The following is a 20,317-nucleotide window of genomic DNA, read 5'->3' as shown; positions in this document are numbered from 1 at the left end:
TAAATAAAAGAACAACATTAGCTACTCTCCAGTCCTCTGAACCCCGTCTGTGGCTTGAGAAATCAAAGAGCTTTGTTGAGGCTCCTGCAAACTCCTCTCTTGCCTCTCTCAATAACCTGGAATAGATCCCATGTCCTGGGGGTTTATCCATTTTAATGCTCTTCAGGAGCTCAAAACACCACCTTCTCAAACTGCCCTTGCATATTAGCTTTTTTTCAAAGAATCCATTTCACGTCCTAATCAAGTCCAAAAAGCCAAACTGAAGTGAGTTACTGTGGAGGTGATATTCTATAGATGCAACGTTAAAATGCTAAACTATTATTCAACTCACTTACCCTAATGATTCAGATGAAAATTTAAGAGCACAATGCATTATTCAAACCAGGGCAATGTTCTGTGGTGCCATCTGTACAATTGCCTTTTTGGTTAATTCATAACACTGATATACGTCATGTTTTTCTTATTCTTGTACGTGAGGAATTGCACTGTCCAATATAGCTGCCAAGTACACCCACGGTAACTATTTAAAAACCAATTTAATGTACATAGAGATTGGATAGATATGATGCAATGTGATAAACCAGTGTTAAGGCAAGTACTTTACATAGAATGTAGGACAGTACAGCACAGGAACAAGCCCCATGGCCCATAATGTATGTGTTGAACACGATGCTAGACTACGCCAATCCCTTCTGCCTGAATGATTCATTCTCTTCCGTTCCCTGCATATTTACGTACCTATCCAACAGCCTCTTTAACTACTGTATCTGCTTCCACCACAACCCCTGGCAACGCATTTCAAGCACCTAACACTCTCCGGGTAAAAGGACTTGCCCTCTACATCCCCTTTAAACTACCTCTCTCACAATAAAGATATGCATTTTAATATTTGAAATTTCACCCTGGGAAAAATATTCTCTGACCGTCTAACCTATCTGTGCCTTATAATTTAATAAACTGTGTCCACCCTACCTATATAGCTATTACTCTCTAATGAAGGCAACATCCTGGTAAACTTCTTCTGCACCCTCTCCAAAGCATCCACACCCCTCCTATAATGGAATATAACCAGAACTTCATACAATATGCGGCCCAACTAAGGTTCTACAAAGCTGCAGCATAACTTCCTGACTCTTATACTCAATTACCCAATCGATAACTGCAAGCATATAATTTGACTTATTTACCACTAACTACTTCTGTTGCTGCTTTCCAAGACTTATGGACTTGGACCCCAAGAATTCTCTGAACATCAATGCTGTTGAGGGCAATACCATAAATTGTATTAATTCCCTCTACATTTGACCTTCCAACATGCAATACCTCACACATTCCAGGTTTAAACTCCATATGCCATTTCTCCACCCACATCCGTACCTAATTTATATTGTTGTATCTCCAATGGCTATCTTCACAGTCCGTAACTTCGCCAATGTTTGTACCATCTACAAACTTACTAACCAATCAGACTACATTTTCATCTTTTATATATACAGTGCCCTCTATAATGTTCCGGACAAAGACCCATCATTTATTTATTTATCTCTGTACTCCACAATATGAGATTGTAATAGATCTGTAATTATCGTGGCCTTGTAATGACAAGGCCACGATAATTACATTTTTAGAGTCATTTATCCTGCAAATGAATTTATACATATGATTTCTTAGGATAGCTTCTAAAGTACTGACTCCTGCAGCCACAAACATGTTACACATAATTGACATAATTCCACACAAACATCCATCACAGTGAATCTCCAAACACCTCCTCACTGTGATGGAAGACAAAAGTCTTATCTCTGCCCTGTTCTCTGTTCGTTATTCTTCTTCTCCCGCAGTCAAGCAGTCAAACTGCTGCATCGAGCTGATCGAGGCTTTTGATGTTAGAGCCCCCGGCGGGCGATGGTAAGTACCGCGGTCGTTTAAGCCGCGCCGGGCGATGTAAGGCCCTGCTCCGGGTCGATTTAAACCCCTCGATTCGGGCGGGAGAAGTTGCCTTTGCGGAGCTCCGAAAAGCTGTCTCTCCCACCAGGGACCCGTGAGCTCCCGATGTTACCGTCCACAGGGCCTGCAGCCGGAGCCTACGAAGCTCCGAAGTCGGGACGCAGCCGCGCGCCACCACAGCGCTCCACGCTCCGAAGTCGGCCAGCTCCGGGATGGAGTCCACAGGCTCTGCGACTGGAGCCCCAGCTCGATTCCGGTTGGTGTCCGCCGGCTCCACGATGTTAGGCCCCAACGACAACGGAGACTCGACAGGGAAAGGTCAAGTCCCCCGTGCAGGGAATAGATTAAAAAGTCCCGTCCGCCCCCGCGCCCCCACATATACACAGCTAAAAATAAAATAAAACTAAAACCAAAAACATACACCTAACAGGACAACAAAAAAGACAGACGGACTGCAGTGGCCGCTGCCGCAAGGCGCCGCCATCTTAACAGCACTCTTACACGCATTATATTTAATATCATGTTCCACACCATACACAGAACATATAGTAAGGAGGTGCTGGAGACCAGCACTAGATGGACTAAAGACCACAAGATCATCTGCATACATATTATGGTTCACTAAAATATTACCAATTATGCACCCAGTATTACAGGCTTTCAATTGTTTGGACAGATCATCAATATAACGATTATAAAGGACTGGGGACAAAACTCCCCCTTGTCTAACACCATTGCTAACCCCAAATGGGTCTGATACCCTATTGCCCCATTTTATTGGCATAGTCTGGTGGGCATACCAGTAAGCCAGAATTCTCACAATGTATATAGGCACCCCACGGACTCATTTTAACAAACAGCTTTCTGTGATTAACACGATCAAAGGCTTTGGAAGCATCAATAAAGCACATATTTATTTACAATCGCCTTTAGGGCATATATGCACAAGTTAGTGCCATGTTAGTTTTAAAACCAAACTGGTTATCTGTGGAATTAACAAACTCATTTACTCAATCCAGCAGAACTCTTTCTAAGACTTTTGACAATATGCCGGCTAAAGCTATGGGCCTGTAATTATTTAGGCTGCCTACTTTACCAGCTTTGTCCTTAATCTTCTTTTCGTGTCTTTGAAACAAACTGGTTGGCTATATGACAGTTTCCCATTCCTTTACACAGTCCTTTGCGTTTTTATTGAACACTGCAAGATCCTTTGAGCTGCACTGGTTGGGTAGTAGGGGGCCGACAAGGCAGTGCTGCATTGTATGGTCCTCTTCTCCACATTCACAGGTGGTTTGGCCAGTTTCATAGCCCCATCTGGCCATGGCAGCTATTGATCGCCCTGTTCCTGTTCTCAGGCGGTTGAGCGTCTTCCACTGGATCCATGGTGCTTCTGAGCCCGGAGGGAGGGCTTCAGAAGGAGGGATACCCATGTCAGTAGGAGGGGGGGTCGTCCTCAAGCCTTTTTGTCCATAGTTGGAGTCTGGTTTCTTCCCGTGATGCTATTAGGGGCTGGACATGGCTGAGAAAGCTTCTCCTGGACTTCAGCCGTTGGGCCGGGGGTACACGTCCGTAGAGGAGGTGGCGTTCATCACTGGTGGCCTTGGTCATCTCTACTCGGCTGGCGACTTCCCGTCTCACATCAGCAGGGGCAATGCCAGCGAGGAGGTGCAGGTTGTTTATGTTGGCGGGCTTCAAGCAGCCAGTGATTGAGCGGCAGGTGTTATTCAACGCTGGGTCTAGTTTCTTGGCATGGGATGATCTCTCCCAAACAGGACACGCATACTCCGCAGAGGAGTCGCACAGGGCCAGAGCAGCAGATCTTAATGTGTGTGCTGTGGCTCCCCATTTGGAGTTGGTCAGCTTCCGGAGAATGTTATTTTGGGAGTTAACTTTCAGTTTGGTGTTTTTGACGTGTTCCTTATAGGAGAGAGTGCGATCCAGTGTTACACCGAGGTAGGCAGGGTTGGTGCAGTGCTCAAGAGGTGTTCCAGACCATGTGATGTTAAGGGGTCTGTTTGCTTCCCGGTTCCTGAGATGGAACGAGCAGGCTTGGGTCTTCGCAGGGTTTGCATGTAGGTGGTTGCGCTCGTAGTAGAGGTGTAGCTCATCTAGGGCTGAGGTGAGATTCGCTTCTACAGCTTCAAACGTACTCTCTTGGGATGTTACACAGAGGTCGTCGGCGTAGATGAACCGCTCAGTGTTCTGGTCCATTGGCTGGTCATTGGTGTAGATGTTATATAGTAGTGGAGCCAGCACACTACCTTGAGGCAAGCCATTCCGTTGTCGTCGCCAGCGACTTTGCTTGTTGTTAAGGACAACATAGAAGCGCCTATCTTTCAGGAGGGCTCCGATGAGGTCCGTGAGTGCCAGGTCTTTGGTATTCTCCAAGATCTTTTTTAGGAGGAGGCGGTGGTTCACAGTGTCATACGCGGCAGACAGATCAACAAAGACGGCTCCTGTCACCAGTCCTTTCTGGAACCCGTCTTCAATGTGCTGTGTGAGATTCAGAAGTTTGTCCTTAATGACCGGCATTAGCAGAACAGACAACATTGAGTCTGGTAACAAGCCATGAATCATAAAGCCAGTAAAACAAATAGCAAGGAGAGGAGCTATCCTCATACTCGCATACTGAAGATGTTCAGCAGAAATATGATCCAAGCCACTTGCTTTGTTGTTGGACAGCTTGTTCATGGCATAATACAAGCTATTTCTATCTCTGGATACCACAGGTAGGTGTTCAACATTTATTGTCATAGCAACAGGTATATGATCTGTCATTGCTGCACCATACAGAATGCTCATACACCCCAATGAGGCTGTACTAATACAGTGGTCCAGCCATGACGTAGTGTGCTAGGCTAATATAAGTGTAACTATCTGTAGGTAAAAGCACTTTGCTTGACAATATTAAATTATTATCTTGACAGAACTGAGCCATTTGATTGGCAAATAATGACTTCCTGTCTGAGATATCTGCATTCATATCCCCAATGACATATAATTATTGTTTTGAATAGATGAAAGCAAGCCTATATAAATATTCATCCTCATTCTGATGGCATTCATAGGGTGTATACACATTCGGGATAACAAATTCCTTGTCGTTGTGAACAAAGTGCATTGCAATACACCAGTCAGCATCAAGCAGAACCACATTTATTGATGAGTCAATCTTCTTGTTCCATAGAATAGCCACACCCCCTGGTATCCTACCTCTGACTATTCCCATGCCAAGGTCAGTTGTAGACTCCCCAGCCCCATCAAAGTTGTCATTGAGAGAATTGAGTTATAAACCCATACGTCTTTGGGATGTGCGAGGAAACCGGAACACCCGGAGGAATCCCATGGGGTCAGAGGGAAAACATATAACCTACGCAGAGTTTGCCCAAGATCAGGATCAAACCTGGTTATCTGGCACTGTGAGACAGCAGCTCTATCAGCTGCGCCACCGTGCTATCCATTTGTAGATTGTGGTTGTGGCTCCGTGCATCTTAATCTTCTGGATCGGTTTACCTTGGGAGATCTTGTCAAATGCCTTGTCATGGCCATGTAGATAACATCCACTGCATAATTTATCATTTCATGACATCCGTAATAAGGGATTCAATTTCATCCCAAGTACCTGGAGAACTTCATAGTACTCCTCAAATGTGTTGAGGCCTCGTGGAAGTTCCAAAAGCCATTGGAGGTGTACAATTCATCAATACATTTAAACTAGTTGCTAGTTGGTATCTGTTGTTTAACATATTCATTTTCCCTCCCTTTAAACTCCACTCCATGAGGTTTCAGAAGACAATAGCTAGTATCGACCATTTAAAATACTCACTGTTATTTCCATTATACCTCCAATACACACAGACTTGCCATTAACTCATTTGTTGTCACTACCTTTGAACTCCGCTCCGTGCAAAGTTCATGAGGACGCCAGCTAGTATCAATCATCAATATATTCATTGTCTTTACGTTGACACATCAGCACTCAGAAGCCACCAGCTGGTATCTGCTATTACTCCTTATCTGTGTACCCCATTAAGCTAAGACCCAAACAGTCGTGATCCAGTGCCAAATTATTAACATATTAAGTATACTTACCTTTGTACCTTATTGCATTCGGAACCGAGAAGTCTCAATTTTTGTACAATGTAAAAGTAAAGCACTATTCCTATAATCAACATATCAATCTACCTCACATCTGTATTTCCTCAGGTTATCTTTTTTGGTGTATGAATGTCCTGCTGTGCCGACTTAACTTTGGAGTGGAGATCACAGCCTTTAACTGATACACTTCTCCCCTTGTGCAAGTTTAACTCACTGCTGTTGGCTAATCTTATAGGTCCTCGAGTCTTATTAAAGGGTCGACTTTGTCAGCCTTCAAGAGCCATGAAGCAGACAGCTGACAGGGTTACATTTCTATACCAGTCACTTACCAGAAGACTTCATTACAGCGGCTGCACTGCACTCGCCGAGCTTTCGGTTCCTGTACCTGGATCACCATCGGACAGTCAGCACCGGGACAAAGCTGCAGTTGGTAGTGGCTCTATTTGAAGAGCAACAAAAACAAGAATTAGTTGAGAAAAAGCAGCAGACTCTTTCAGATTCCACAATAATAGCATCCTTTTATTAAAGGAAAAGGCCCCAGGAAGATTCTTAGACTATAACTCTTACATATCCAAAAGGATAGGCACACGTTACATATTTTTGTCAAACTTGATCCAAAACAATCAGATAATACGTAAATAGAATCAAGCCAAACTCAAGTACAATACATAGAGGAAAGGGGAAGATGCAGACTGCAGAATATTGTTCCTCATCATTATTATTGCATCAGTTCCATTGAGAAAATCCAATGTTCTCAAAGGGGAAGAGTTGAATCAGACAGTATCCTAGCTTAAGAAAGGACCGTTCAGAAATCTGATAACGGGGGATAAGAAGCTGTTCCCGAGTTTGGCAGTGCACGCTTTCAAGCTTCTACTCACAGAAGCAAGGAGAAGGAGGAATGACTGGGGTAGGACAAGTTTTTAATTATGTTGGCTGTAAAAGGTACCATGGCACTACCTCAATGATGACCGGAAATTATTCAATAAACCAACTTCATTGAATCAGATCATCTGACCATTTCGCCTATCGATTCCTGTTGTAATAATGCCAAGGAATCTGCTTCATACACAAAGATAGAGCGTTGATTTCACACTTTACCCAAAAGACAGCTGGAACTATTAACCTTCTGGAGGTCATTGCGTCATAGCCAATGCTTTAAAAAGCAAATATTCTTACACACAAGCAGATAAGATCAACACTGTTGTTGCAGTCTGTTTTTCATCCTGCACTTCAACGCCAGCCACAATGCCTGGCATAGCTGTGGTAGGATAGAGTTCAACTAGCCAAGCTGTAGCTGACAAATAACTGCTGGTTCTTTTTAGATAGTAGTGTGTTTGGTGACATAATAATTACTACATTAATGGAGGTGAAGACTGCTAAATGGCCAGGCTTAATGCCCAAGGTCCAACTAGAAAATAAACATTTTAAATCGTGACCATTTTCTTAGCTCCTCCACTCAAGGAAAATATTCAATCTCTAAGCAATTATACACAAGATTCAATCCATGAGTTTTTCTGTTGTCTCATTCACATATAGGTTTGCATTTACTCAGAGCACACCTATCAACACAACTACATTTTACAAGTACCCAATTTTACAGAGGCCATTTATCCTATAAACCAGCACGTCTTTGGTATGTCGAGGGAAACCAGACGACCTGGAGGAAATTACATCGGAAATTAACATGCATGAAAAAAAAAGCTTTCTTTTGAGGATCTCATGCTACTTGATATATTTCCACTAAATTGGAAGTTCAAGTGATGGCCAATTTACAACCAAGTAGTAGACTCAATCCGATGGCAGCTATGCCAGGCATTATGGATGGTGCTGGACAGACTGCTGCCAGTGTTAGAGGCGCAAACATCTGAAGCAGTAGGATTATCTGCAAATTCCCAGAGATTTCCATTCTGCGCAAATATTTAAACAGATGGTCCAACTGAGTCAGGTTGCGAATTTAACAGCACATCCTGGCAGTCTGTCGACATGGTTAGGAAAATGAAGGCAGAATAGACTTCAGTACTGTATTTGGTGTAGGAGTTTTGGGTTGGGAATAGGGGGCGTGTTTAATGTCAGAGATTTTCCTGCTGTATCATCAATTTACTTTTTGCACCAGTATCATCCAGTCTTGTTTGAAACGGATTCATGGAAATGTACCTCCCCTTGGATTAAACATGACCTGGGAAAAATACTGCCACTCTGCAACAGCGCAATCCATAGGACATTTCCACTTAAATATCAAATTATTTGAGTGTTTTATTTGCTGTGCACAATGTATTGAAAATATGGCCACTGGTGCATTTAAAGTGACAAATCAACAGAATTCGCCGACTGATTTTCATTGCATCTATGTAAGATGAAGACGTAGCTAAGAAACTCCAATCCAAAAATCAATACTTGTTTTTAAACTTCCTTTGGGATTCATAAAAGCACAACGTTTACCAGACTCAATGGCTCAACAAAGCTATTCATCTTTTCCTTTTCTCATTACCTAAATTGCATGCAGTATTCCAGGTAAGACCTCATCATTAACCTGTGCAACTGCACGAAAACCACCCATGTTTAAGGTCTAATCCCTTTGCAACAAAGGCCAAAATATCACTTGTTTCTTTTACTTGTTAGACATATTAGTTGTTTTTTTGCAATCCATGCACTGGAACATTTTTGATTCACTTGCACCCTTTCTTCCATTTTGATAATAATCTGTTTTTTTAATTTGTCTTACTGAAGTGCATACCCACCCAACATTCCCACCCCCCACCCCCACACATTAAATTCCACTTGTTAGTCTTTTGCTCAGTCACTCAATCCATCTATATCCGTTGCAAAAATCAGTGTATCCATATCACAACATGCCCTTCCACCTATTTTCATATCATCGGCAAATATGGAAATCTTTAACATACTGTTCCTTCCTCAGTTATTAATGCAAACGACAAACAACTGTGGCCCAACAACTGATTCCTGTGATACTCCACGATTAGCAATCTTCAAATCTAAAATAGGCACATTCATTCCCACTGTTTTCTACAAGACAGCCATTTTTCAGTCAAAGGAATTCTCAGCCGCATAGCTTCAAGAAAACAGTAAGGGATCACTCTTCAAACTGCAACCTTGCACAACAGCACACGGTCCTCCAGCTTGAACATTAATCACTTTACTTTTCAATTACCACAATAACTCCAGTATTGAAAGCTGTAGGATAGATCTAGAACAAATAATTCTAATTAAAATCAAAAAAAAAATGTAATCTGTACCCATCTACAGTTTTTATATCACAATACTGTATAGTATTCATTTTTCCAACTAAATTTTATGAACATTAACACGAAAATCCAAGAGTAATTGAAGAATGAATAAAAATATAGTGTTTTCTTAACAATGCTTGGGTAACACACTTTAAAGTGCTTCTATTTCTGCTTTAGACATATGAGTTAATTTGCAAGTTCTGTATTACTTTTAACTTGGGTGTCACAGCAGTATCCAGTGCTGAATTAAGCAACTTTCACCCATTCACATGAAGGGAACCAGGTACAGAAAATTTCAATGGGGGAAGCAATGTTTTCGTTACCCAATGCAGCTTATAACATTTCCAACAATGTTTTCAATGGTTCAATGGTACTTCATTGTCAGGTGTACCTAGGTACAGTGAACTTCCTGTTTTGCATACAGTTCAGTAAAAATCCTACTATACATAGGCATGATCAGAGTGTAGAAACAAAGAACTGCAGATGTTGGTTTGGGCACAATCATGCTCAAGTACACGAGTGCAGGAATAGTACATTAAACTGAGGCAATATACAAGTCATCATGTTTCCAGTGCCATTGTATGTGATTCAAGTGATTCTTAACAATGTTGAGATGCCTTAAATAATTTGAATTACCAAATAAAATTTAGGTTATGTTTCAGTGCTTCTTGTATTTGGACAACAAAAATGGAAAATTTGTTTTCTTGAAAAAGGAAAGACATAAGCAATAAATGTAAGTGTTCTGGAAGTGCTGTCGGTACAACTGTCCTCTCTTAATCCAAGTCTGAAGAAGGGTCCCAATCCAAAATGTGGTTTATCCATTCCCTCCACAGGTGCCGCCTAATCTGCTGAGTTACTCCAGCACTTTGTGCTTTGCTCAAGGTTCCAGCTTCTGCAGTTCCTTGTCTCTCCAGAGATCATTTCTTATCACTTTGCCTTTGTCTGTACCTTTGTCTCCTAGCTTGCAATTGTGACAATGGACTTCTATTTATGGTGGACAGCACCCCTTCAGGTTCAGTTTACTCCTTTCCCGATATCTACACTCGCTTTCCAGGTTGGTCAATGGGCAACAATTGGAGGTCTAACATTAATCTTATCCCGCACTTTGCTCAAAAAACAGAAGTTTTAATATACATTAAATATACCGTAGCATGAATACAAACACAACCAAAGTATACCAATTTTAGTTTCTGTATATCCAGTTTATCTTTGTCTTGGATTTTATGTTTTATCATTAACTTTAATCAGAAAGTTATTTCTTCCTGTTAAATGCTGGCAGAGGTCTAACAAGTTCTTTACTTGTTCAGTTTTTAACAACTCAACAACCCCCTCCATATAAAAATGATTCACCACCTACCTCCACATAATCTCTGAAGAGGTAGCGCCTGTATTTTTCTTTGAGTTCTTCATTAGAGATCAAAGTAAAAGTAAAGTCTTCAGGCGTTCGAAGCAAGCAGTCTTGCGCCATACAGGATATGCCTAATGAGACAAAAGGGCTAGTTTCTCGTAAAGAAACACTTAAAGAAACCTGTTAACAGTTTAACGGAGGATCCATTTTTCCAATGAAAGGGTCTTAATTTTTGTAATCTTTCAGATCCCAGCCAGTTGCATGGCTCTACATACGTACAACATTTTTTGCAGATAGACCACATTGGAACTGGGTGTAATTACACGGCAGTACATTCTGCAGATGGCACTCAACAAGCAAAGGTCTCATCCTGTGTTGTAATAAATTCAGGAACCACAGAATTTGTATCACTGGTACTCCCTGCTTGAAAAACTGTAAACTCAATATTCTGCATATTGAAAAAAATGTCCTTGACCAAACTGTGGCTGCAAGTCTGCGGGAATTCTCTCGAGCATGAAGGAGATTTACAGTGACCTCCAAGGACCACGTGTCGACCATGCTGCAAGTATGTGGCGAGCGCAAACTCTTCTAAACTCGCAAATTTGGTCGCCATAGTGGGACAGGCCCTTAACTCTCATACTCATCTTCCATACCCCATATGAAGGAGCTAATCTTTCAGAATGCTGTGAACAAGATTTGGTCTGAATGCATTTTAAAGGTGCTCATTAGCTGTGCCTTTTCAAATTAAACTTTAGTTTTAAAACAGTAATACTTTTACCTTATACTTGAATGTTTTATGGTCAAAGATTCAAATCAAGCATATAATATATAACAAACACAAGAAAGAAAACCAAATTAAATCAAAGAAACAATGCAATGTACATTTACCCAACCATAATTTGCAGACCGTTGGTAATAAACTGAACTATAATTTTGGGCAAGGAACTGTTGTGGGAGGGGTGATTTGCATCTTCATTTAGATATATATTTAGATATACAGTGCCCTCCATAATGTTTGGGACAAAGAACCATCATTTATTTATTTGCCTGTACTCCACAATTTGAGATTTGTACCACTTTTAACCACATGTGATTTTTTTTCAATTATAAATCTCAAAGTGTAGAATACAGAGGCAAATAAATAAATGACGGGTCTTTGTCCCAAACATTATGGGCACTATATACCCAGGTCTCTGGCACCATGAGGCAGCAACTCCACTGCTATGCCATCTGTAGGTGAATTGATTTAAAACATTATGTGGTCCCAATTGAGGATTGAATTTAAAGAAAACACTTTAACCTCAAACTAAGTTAAAGGCCAAAATGAGCAGCAGGAACTCTAAAAATACTGACAGAAACCAGAAGTAACTGATGAACAAAGCGCAAAATGACCGAGTCTTTCTAAAGCAAAAGGAGTCTTGTTTCCATTTAATATCTCATGCCTGAAAGTAAGTTCAGCTATTTGGAGAATCTCAGTTATAAATCAAGCCTTGCCACTGTGGTGTCAAAACAAATGCCTTAACCAGCTGGCTGTGTAGAAGTGGCTGTGTAGAAGTTTCCAAAGGCACAGGGTCCTGCTAAATTTGAAACTGCATCCTGCACAGCAACCCATTTGAGCTACAGATAGAAGAACGCTTGCAACATCTGAAATTTGCTGGCCAGCTTCAGGAAGAATCACTGCCAAGCCTCTCTCTCTAGGCAAACAGATCAATTCTTAACTCACCTACTCCAATGCCATCTTTCACCAGCACAGTACTGTGCTGTTCCCAGCAACTGCGGCAGAACGTATGAAGGCAGGGTAAGGACATTAAGTTCTCCTTCCGGACATTCTGCAGGCACACGCCGCAGGGATGAGAAGAATGAATAAACATCTGAAACAAATCAGACACACAAGCTGAGTTGGGCTCAGACCTTCACCTTGATTTCTCATAACAATTCAAAGCAATGCAAAGATAGCAATACAATTCAAAGCTAGGCTACATGCACTTACATTTTTTATTATTTTTGGCTGAACCCTGGCTTCCACCAGAAGCTGAGTTGGGTTAGATTTATGCCTGAAAGAACAAAAGAATGAGGATGAAACTCAAATGACATCTCAGCCTATCTTACATCTGCTCTATAAATTCTTTAAAGGGGAGTTGGAATCTGAAGTTAAAGTAAAGAGTATTGATATGTTGTAGAACCGGAAGATATACATAAGAGAGAAAGGATTACATTTATAGCATGACATGAAGTGGGGTGAGAGGAACCCTGCGTAGGAAAAACATCCGCATAGATCACCCGAGAGACAGATAATTCTACTGTAACGCATGTTTCCAGAACGAAAATTGAATATAATGCAAGTGATGCATTAAGGATAACACTGTGCCAAAATATTTATTACATGATTTTGATCTACAATAATATACAAGCACAACACAAAGTGTTGGACATACTAAGCGGGTCAGGGTGCAGCTGTGGAGTGAATGGACAGATAAGACCATAAGACATAGGAGCAGAATTAGGCTATTCAGCCTAATTGAATACTCCGCCATTCAATCATGGTTGATCTATTTTTCCTTCTCAACCCTATTCCCCTGCCTTCTCACCGTAACCTTACTAATCAAGAACCTATCAACCTCTGTTTTAAAACACCCAATGGCCTTCACAGCCATCTGTGGCAATGCATTCCACAGATTCACCATCCACTGGCTAAAGAAATTCCTCCACAACGTTTTGTCTGCAATGTACCTCTCCATTAATATTCAATTCCCCCAATAGGTTTTATCCTCCGTTAATGTACCTTCATCATTCCTACTGTTTTTCCCAACTTATAAACTCTTGAACGGTTGGAGATATTCATTCTAACAAGAAACAGCATGCACCAAAATAGTCTATAAAAGAGAGGGGTTTCGTCATTTACGACAAAGAGTCACCTGCAAAGTAAATTTAACACTGTCGAACATAATCATCATGAGCTATTCCTTAATATTAACTCGCATTAAGAGTTCTTTCTGAGATGAGAATGTGAACCGATTGTGAACAAGTCAGAGTAGTCAACATTAAATATTTTTAGCAAACAATATTAAATAAAAGGCAAAAGAAGAATCAGGTTATCATTCAAATCACTCAAATAGGTAAAAAATATCAGAGAAAAGGTCTTTCTTACCTTTCTGAAATATCAGAGGACTTCCAATGGAAGTTAACTAAAATAAGCTTGGCTACAGATGGTTCTACCTAAAAAGAAACAGAAGTGAATAACTAAATAACTGAGTAAATGTAAATGGACTAGCTGGTGATTAACTGAAAACATATCAAGTCTATCAATTCAATTAAGTTTCAAAGCAAACCTCCAGATTTTTATGATTACTAGACCAAGTGCAGATCCATTGGGTCTGCACCCCCAACGCAATATTGCATTACTCACCTGTTCCCCCAATGCAACCCGTTCCCCCCAACGCAATATTCCACCACTTTCTCTCTCCTCCCCACCCCCCAATCCTCAGCACAGTGAAATAATGCGGGGGTCGGGGGGGGGGTGAATCACCCCGTGTGTGGGTCAGGGTCCGGAGGCTGGTGATTCACCCGTGTGGGGGTCAGGGGGTGAATCACCCTGGTATGGGGGTCTGGGTCTGGGGGTCGTGGTGAATCCCCCCGGTGTGGGGTTTGGGGTCCGGTGCCAGTGCAGAACCGTCAGTGACTCTGGGTGGGCGGAGGGACCAGACTGTCCCAATTCTGCTGCAGCTGACGGGGACGTTGCCGGGTTCTGTGTCCCCGTGTGCCCGGACAGCGATGACCCCGGGGGGAGAGAGGGGACTGTCTCAAGGGATCTGCTCCTTCCGCCGCTTACACCGGGTGTCTGAGTGTCCCTTGGTGCTCGGGTTCAGAGTGCTCGGTCACCCTCCAGCCCCAGGCGGTCGTGGGCCGGGACTTGCCCTCAATCCGCCGGCATGCTGCTCTTTCGCAAATCTGTCATGAAAAACATTTGTATCTTCTCTCTGTCAGTGAGCAGCAGTGATGTTGGCCCTTTTTACCAGGTAAGACTGTACATGTTGCGTGTGTGGTACTACAGAAGGCTTGAGCAACTCCGTGTGTCATCTGCCTTGCGAGTGTATTGTGACGTCATTCAGATTTGCCGGAGTGCTGGAGTGCCCCTCCCTCTCGAAGTGGGCTGTTCTACCATGCGAGGGCATTGTGACGTCATTTGGATTTTTTTTCTCCAAAATGGTTGAGTTTTTGGGCTGTTTTCAAAATTTCAACGATTAATAACTATAGGTGGAAATGCGACGGGAAGATGTTTATTGCCACCACAGGGAAAATGTGAGTAGGATGTGTGAAAATGGGAAGGCTGTGGCCTAGCATTTAGAAGAAGATAGGAATTAACCATTAACACAGACACAATGTGGGCACAAACCGAAGACTTTTAGTTTCTAGAGAAAATAGGAAACAAGGTGAAAGGACCAACTTGCCACCGTATTTGAACATTCTTCATTAAACACTATATCCAAATAATACTACCAGAGTTATCATAATCCCAATTGCAAGAAAACATTTGTGTTTATTTAGTTCTTTTCCAGTTCTTTGCAGATCAAGGGAAATACTGAAGTACATTTTAGTCATAGAGCACGGAAACAAACCTTCTGGCCCAACTTGTCGATGCTTAGCAGGTTTTATTTACTTGCATTTGGCCCACATCCTTCTTTCCTATCCAAAATGTTTCAATCACAATCATTGTTGTAATGTAGTTAAGGCCTCTGACAAATTTCTCACATATAGTAAAGCAGTAGTTAGATAATCTGATTTTAGGACGGTGGAATGTCTTCCTAAATGAAACTACACAGTTACCTCAATTTTCTTTCGTTTAGAGATACAGCGTGGAAACAGGCCCTTCAGCACATTGTGTCCGTGCCAACCAACAATCACCCCTACACTATCGATATTATTCCAGTTTCCCATTCCAAACACTAAGGGCAATTTACAGAAGCCACTTAGCTTACAAACTTGCAAATCTTTAAGATGTGGAATAAAACCGGAGTACCCGGAGGAATCCCATGCAGTCACATGGAGAACGTGCACATTCCACAGACAGCACTGGTAGCAACAATTGCTGCTCCACTGTGTCACTCTTTTGAAGATTTCCAAGCATATCCACATTTATGAATTGGTTTTAATGGATGCTGAAAGGATCTGAATGCCAATTAATAATTGTCTCTACAGAATCCAAGTCCAAACAGAATTATTGGTGCAAAGAAAAGGTCATTCAAATGGTTTTTAATTTACTGGATGAGCCACATGTTCAGCATCAGATTGCCAGCTCATTTACTTAAAATAATTTGACATTCAAATGCCATGATAACCCACAAGAGAAGTGTATAGCATCATGAGGGGAATAGACAGGGTGAATGCACAGAGTTGTTTTACCCAGAGTATGGGGAATGAAGAACCAGAGGACATTAGTTCAAGTGAGAGGGGAAAGATTTAATAGGAACCTGAAGGGCAACTATTTCACTCAGAGGATGGAGGGTATATGGAACAATCTGCCTGGGGAAGTAGTTGAAGCATGTACAATGTCATTTAAAAGACACTTGGATCTGATTGCCAATTAATAATCGTCTCTACAAAATGCAAGTCCAAACAGAATTATTCAGGCTGGTGTAAAGAAAAAGTCATTCAATTATTTTTAATTTACTGGATGGGCTCCATGCTTAGCAGTACATGGTTAAGAAAGGTTTAGAGGAATATGGGCCAGATGCAGGCGAATGGGACTTGTGTAAATGGGACATCTGTGACGGCGTGGCCAAGTTGTGAGTAGGGGCCGTTTTTGCACTATGTGACTCAGAGTATTTGCCTTGCAGTAAGGTGGTTTGATTTGGAAAAAATGCAAGGGCGATATATTCCCCGAAGTATTGATCAACAATCTGTAGCACGATTGAAGCTGGTACTATGTATGCAAAAAAATGGCAACATGTTTTATTCTTTAAAACAACATCAGGAGTAAAACATGAAACATCAAACATCGTTTGTAATGGAATTATGAAGAAAAGAAGCAACACTGTGTAGAAAAGTGAAACTAAGCCTGAAGGTACCTTTCCAAGCAGCTGCTGAACTTAAAAGAGAGAAATGGAGAATGTGCAGGAACTCATTGTGTTCAAGGGCCGTGCACTATACAATAGATGAAGCTTGCAGAAAAGTTGTTTGGACTTTAAAAGTAAACACAAACAAAAGCTACACATGAGGTTCAGTTTTTTATGTAATTAAAAAGAATGAGTGCCGTTTTCGACATAGTACAGTATATAAGTTTGGAGCTGCTGATTCTAACTAATCTACTGGTTTAATTTATCTTCTACAGAGTAAAAGATAGGACTATTGCAAAATTAATGAAAATAGAAACCAATTACTTCTGCTTGCAAAGTAAATCCCATCTGAAATTTCACTGCTGTTTCAGACCATTCAACAGGCAATGGACAAGATCTTTGACTATCAAATTCAGAAAACGTACCATGGGGACAAAGAGACAGTACCAAACTGTGTAATTCACGTAAAACCAGAACAATTATTATGCCCCCCCAAAAAACAGCATGTTAAGCAATCTCCCAAAGTAGGTGAAAGATGTGCAGTCCACATCCACCATTTTTCCTCGATTTATGATTATTTGAATTGCATTGTTTTCTGTAATGCCACCTCATAACTCTGAGGGCAGCCGGTTTGAGCAATGGATCTATTTTTGCAACAATGAACAGCAAGCAGGAGGAAAGATGCAAAATGCTGGACGACCTGACATGAAATGTCACCGATCCATGTTCTCCAGAGATGCTGCATGACCCACTGAGTTACTCTGCCCTTCATCAACATTCAAATTTAACTGGTTAACTGGTTATCACTCCACTTATGCTGCCCAACTGTGCCTCCAGCTATTTCACATTTATTTCTGATTTGTTTCTGCATATTTGTCTTGGTCTGTTGCCTATTTTTTTAAGATAACATGAGAGCAAGAAAACACAAATGAAGGAGCACAGAAATAAGGATTTATAAAACACTACTCACATCATACCATTTTATTCCTTTCACACCTTTGTAGTGTTTACAATACTGAAGCCAGCAATTCAAGCTCATAAGCGAGAATAGTATCTACACTTCACAGAAAGGTATGTCACCTTTCTTCACCTAACAGTATCAACATTTCCTTCTAATCCTTTCACCTTCCAATGTTAATCCAGGTTTCCCCAAAATGCATTTATGCCGGTCATCAAAACTCCCTACGCTGTCAATCCAACTGCACTCACTATACATAGTTAGGTCTCACAGGAAACAAGAAAATCTCTTTACACTTGCGATGTAGGCTATGGGTTAAATGTTAGCTGATTCAAGCAATATTATGGGATCATTTATGTTAATTTAACTTAGTAGCTAGATGGCTTTACATCCAAGTGGTTTTTAGATACGTGGATTTGCAGGGAATGGAAGGATAAGCATCATGCACAAGCAGAGGAGATTAGTTTATGCACAAGCACAGGAGATTAGTTTATATAGGCATCAGGTTCGGCAGGGACATTATGGGCTGTAGGGTCTGTTCCTGTGCTAAACATTTCTATGTTCGAAGTTTCCTGCTCTCAATTCAACATACAACACGATTCCACTAAATAGCAACTGAGAGCTTTGCCTGCCAAACAGAGTGAATAATGGTTGCTCTTTCTGCTAAGCTGAGCAAATTCAGTAAATGGCGACACAAGAATTTCCACACTCTATGTCCCAGTGTCATTCTGCATAACACATTTATCAAACGAGGCAGTGGCTTAGGGAGCCAATCTGCCCTCAGATGTGTGTGAGTTTGCTTGATAATAATGTTAATGATAAATGTTAATACAGAAACAAATGCTAACCAAGAAGAGTTCATCAGTTTTTCTCCCTTAAACATTTTAAATTCTGCACTTACTTTTACTCCAATGCGAAGGTGTGAAGTTCACCAGTAATCTTACCTCAACTTCTCTTTCATTCAATGATGTGCTTCCATTCAGTAATACGTGAGCACTATTCAGTAATACGCGAGGACCTGCACAGTGAATGGTAGGGCTCTGGGGAGTGTTCGAGCGGAGGGATCTAGGAGTGCAGGTACATCATTCCTTGAAGGTGGAGTCGCAGGTAAATAGGATGGTAAAGGCTTTTGGCACATTGGCCTTCATCAGAGTGTTGAGTATAGAAGTTGTGAGGTCATGTTGCAGTTAAACAAGACGTTGGTGAGGCCGCATTTAGAGTATCGTGTTCAGTTCTGGGCACCATGTTGTAGGAAAGATGTTGTCAAGCTGGAAAGGGTACAGAGAAGATTTGCAAGGATGTTGCCAGGACTCGAGGGTGTGAGCTATAGGGAGAGGTTGAGTAGGCTGGGACCCTATTCCTTGGAGTGCAGGAGGATGAGGGGCGATCTTATAGAGTTGCATTAAATCATGAGAGGAATAGATTGGGTCTCTTGCCCAGAGTAGGCAAATTAAGGACATGTTGGCCAGTGTGGGCAAGTTGGGTCGAAGGGCATGTTTCGACACTGTATGACTCTATGGGTCTATAGCTCCAACATGGAATGTGACAGCGTACTGGCTATCACACCAACACTTGCTTTAAATGTTACATGGTGGTATTGAAGAATCAAAAACTTCCCCAATTGAATATTTGCAAGACACAGGCCATTATTTTTGGTCTGTGCATAAACATTGTTCCTCAAATCTACCAAATCTCTGACCCGAGTTCAAAGTTAAACAAGAAAGTTTGCACTCTTGCTGCTGTATTTCATGGGTGGAAATCCCCAGGGGGATGGGGGGGGGGGGGGTGCTCCCCCCATGTTTTGAGAGGTGGGGGACAATCCCCCTCACGGTAACTCTTCCCTGCTTCTTCTCCAGTCAAACTCTGTGTGTGTGTAGTCTACTCAACCTCTCCCTATAGCTCACACCCTCTAGTCCTGGCAACATCCTCGGAAATCTTTTCTGAACCCTTTCAAGCTTGACAATATCTTTCCTGTAACATGATGCTCAGAACTGAACACAATATTCTAAATGCGGTCTCACCAACATCTTATACAACATGACCTCCCAACTTCTATACTCAATACCTTTTTGACCACCTTATCTCCCTGTGACTCAACCTTCAAGGAACCGTGCATCTGTACTCCTAAATCCCTCTGCTCTACACCACTGCTCAGAGACCTACCATTTACTGTGTAGGTCCTGCCCTTCTTCGAGGTCCCAAAATGCAACACCTCACACTTTTCTGTATTAAATTCCATCAACCATTCCTCTGTCCACTTGGCCAATCGATCCAGATCCCGCTGCGATCTTTCACAACCATCTTAACTATCTACAAAACCATTAACTTTTGTATCATCAGCAAACTTGCTAATCTTGCCCTGTATGTTCTCATCCAAATGATTGATGTAGATGACAAACAGCAACGGTCCCAGCACAAAATCCTGAGGCACTCCAGTCCTAGAAGCAACCTTCCACAATAATACTTTGCTTCCTTCCATCGAGCCAATTTGGAATCCATTCAGCTATCTCTCCTTCGATCCATTGCGATCCAACCTTCCAGAGCAGCCTGCCATGCGGAACCTTGTTTACTCCTTAATGGACACATCTACAGCTCTGCCCTCATCAACCTTTTTGGTCACGTCTTCAAAAAAAATCAATCAGATTTGTGCGACATGACCTCCCACGTA

The 20,317-nt window shown here is 41.7% G+C and overlaps 1 protein-coding gene across 1 annotated transcript in view; it reads right to left on the bottom strand.

The window, feature by feature from the left end:
- Positions 1 to 20,317, bottom strand: part of arih2 (ariadne RBR E3 ubiquitin protein ligase 2) — a 55,695-nt gene that overhangs the window by 13,572 nt on the left and 21,806 nt on the right. The window contains exons 3-7 of the mRNA XM_033037020.1: positions 13,787 to 13,854; positions 12,629 to 12,692; positions 12,362 to 12,509; positions 10,648 to 10,769; positions 6,375 to 6,484 (exon numbers count right to left, since the gene is read on the bottom strand). Coding sequence (XP_032892911.1) covers positions 6,375 to 6,484; positions 10,648 to 10,769; positions 12,362 to 12,509; positions 12,629 to 12,692; positions 13,787 to 13,854 — 512 coding nt within the window. The remainder of the gene's footprint in view (positions 1 to 6,374; positions 6,485 to 10,647; positions 10,770 to 12,361; positions 12,510 to 12,628; positions 12,693 to 13,786; positions 13,855 to 20,317) is intronic.

The sequence above is a fragment of the Amblyraja radiata genome, chromosome 18, assembly GCF_010909765.2.
Source record: "Amblyraja radiata isolate CabotCenter1 chromosome 18, sAmbRad1.1.pri, whole genome shotgun sequence".
NCBI classification, from domain to species: Eukaryota; Metazoa; Chordata; class Chondrichthyes; order Rajiformes; family Rajidae; genus Amblyraja; species Amblyraja radiata.
The sequence above is the reverse complement of the archived record's forward strand: the minus strand, read 5'-3'. Positions and strand labels throughout refer to the sequence as shown.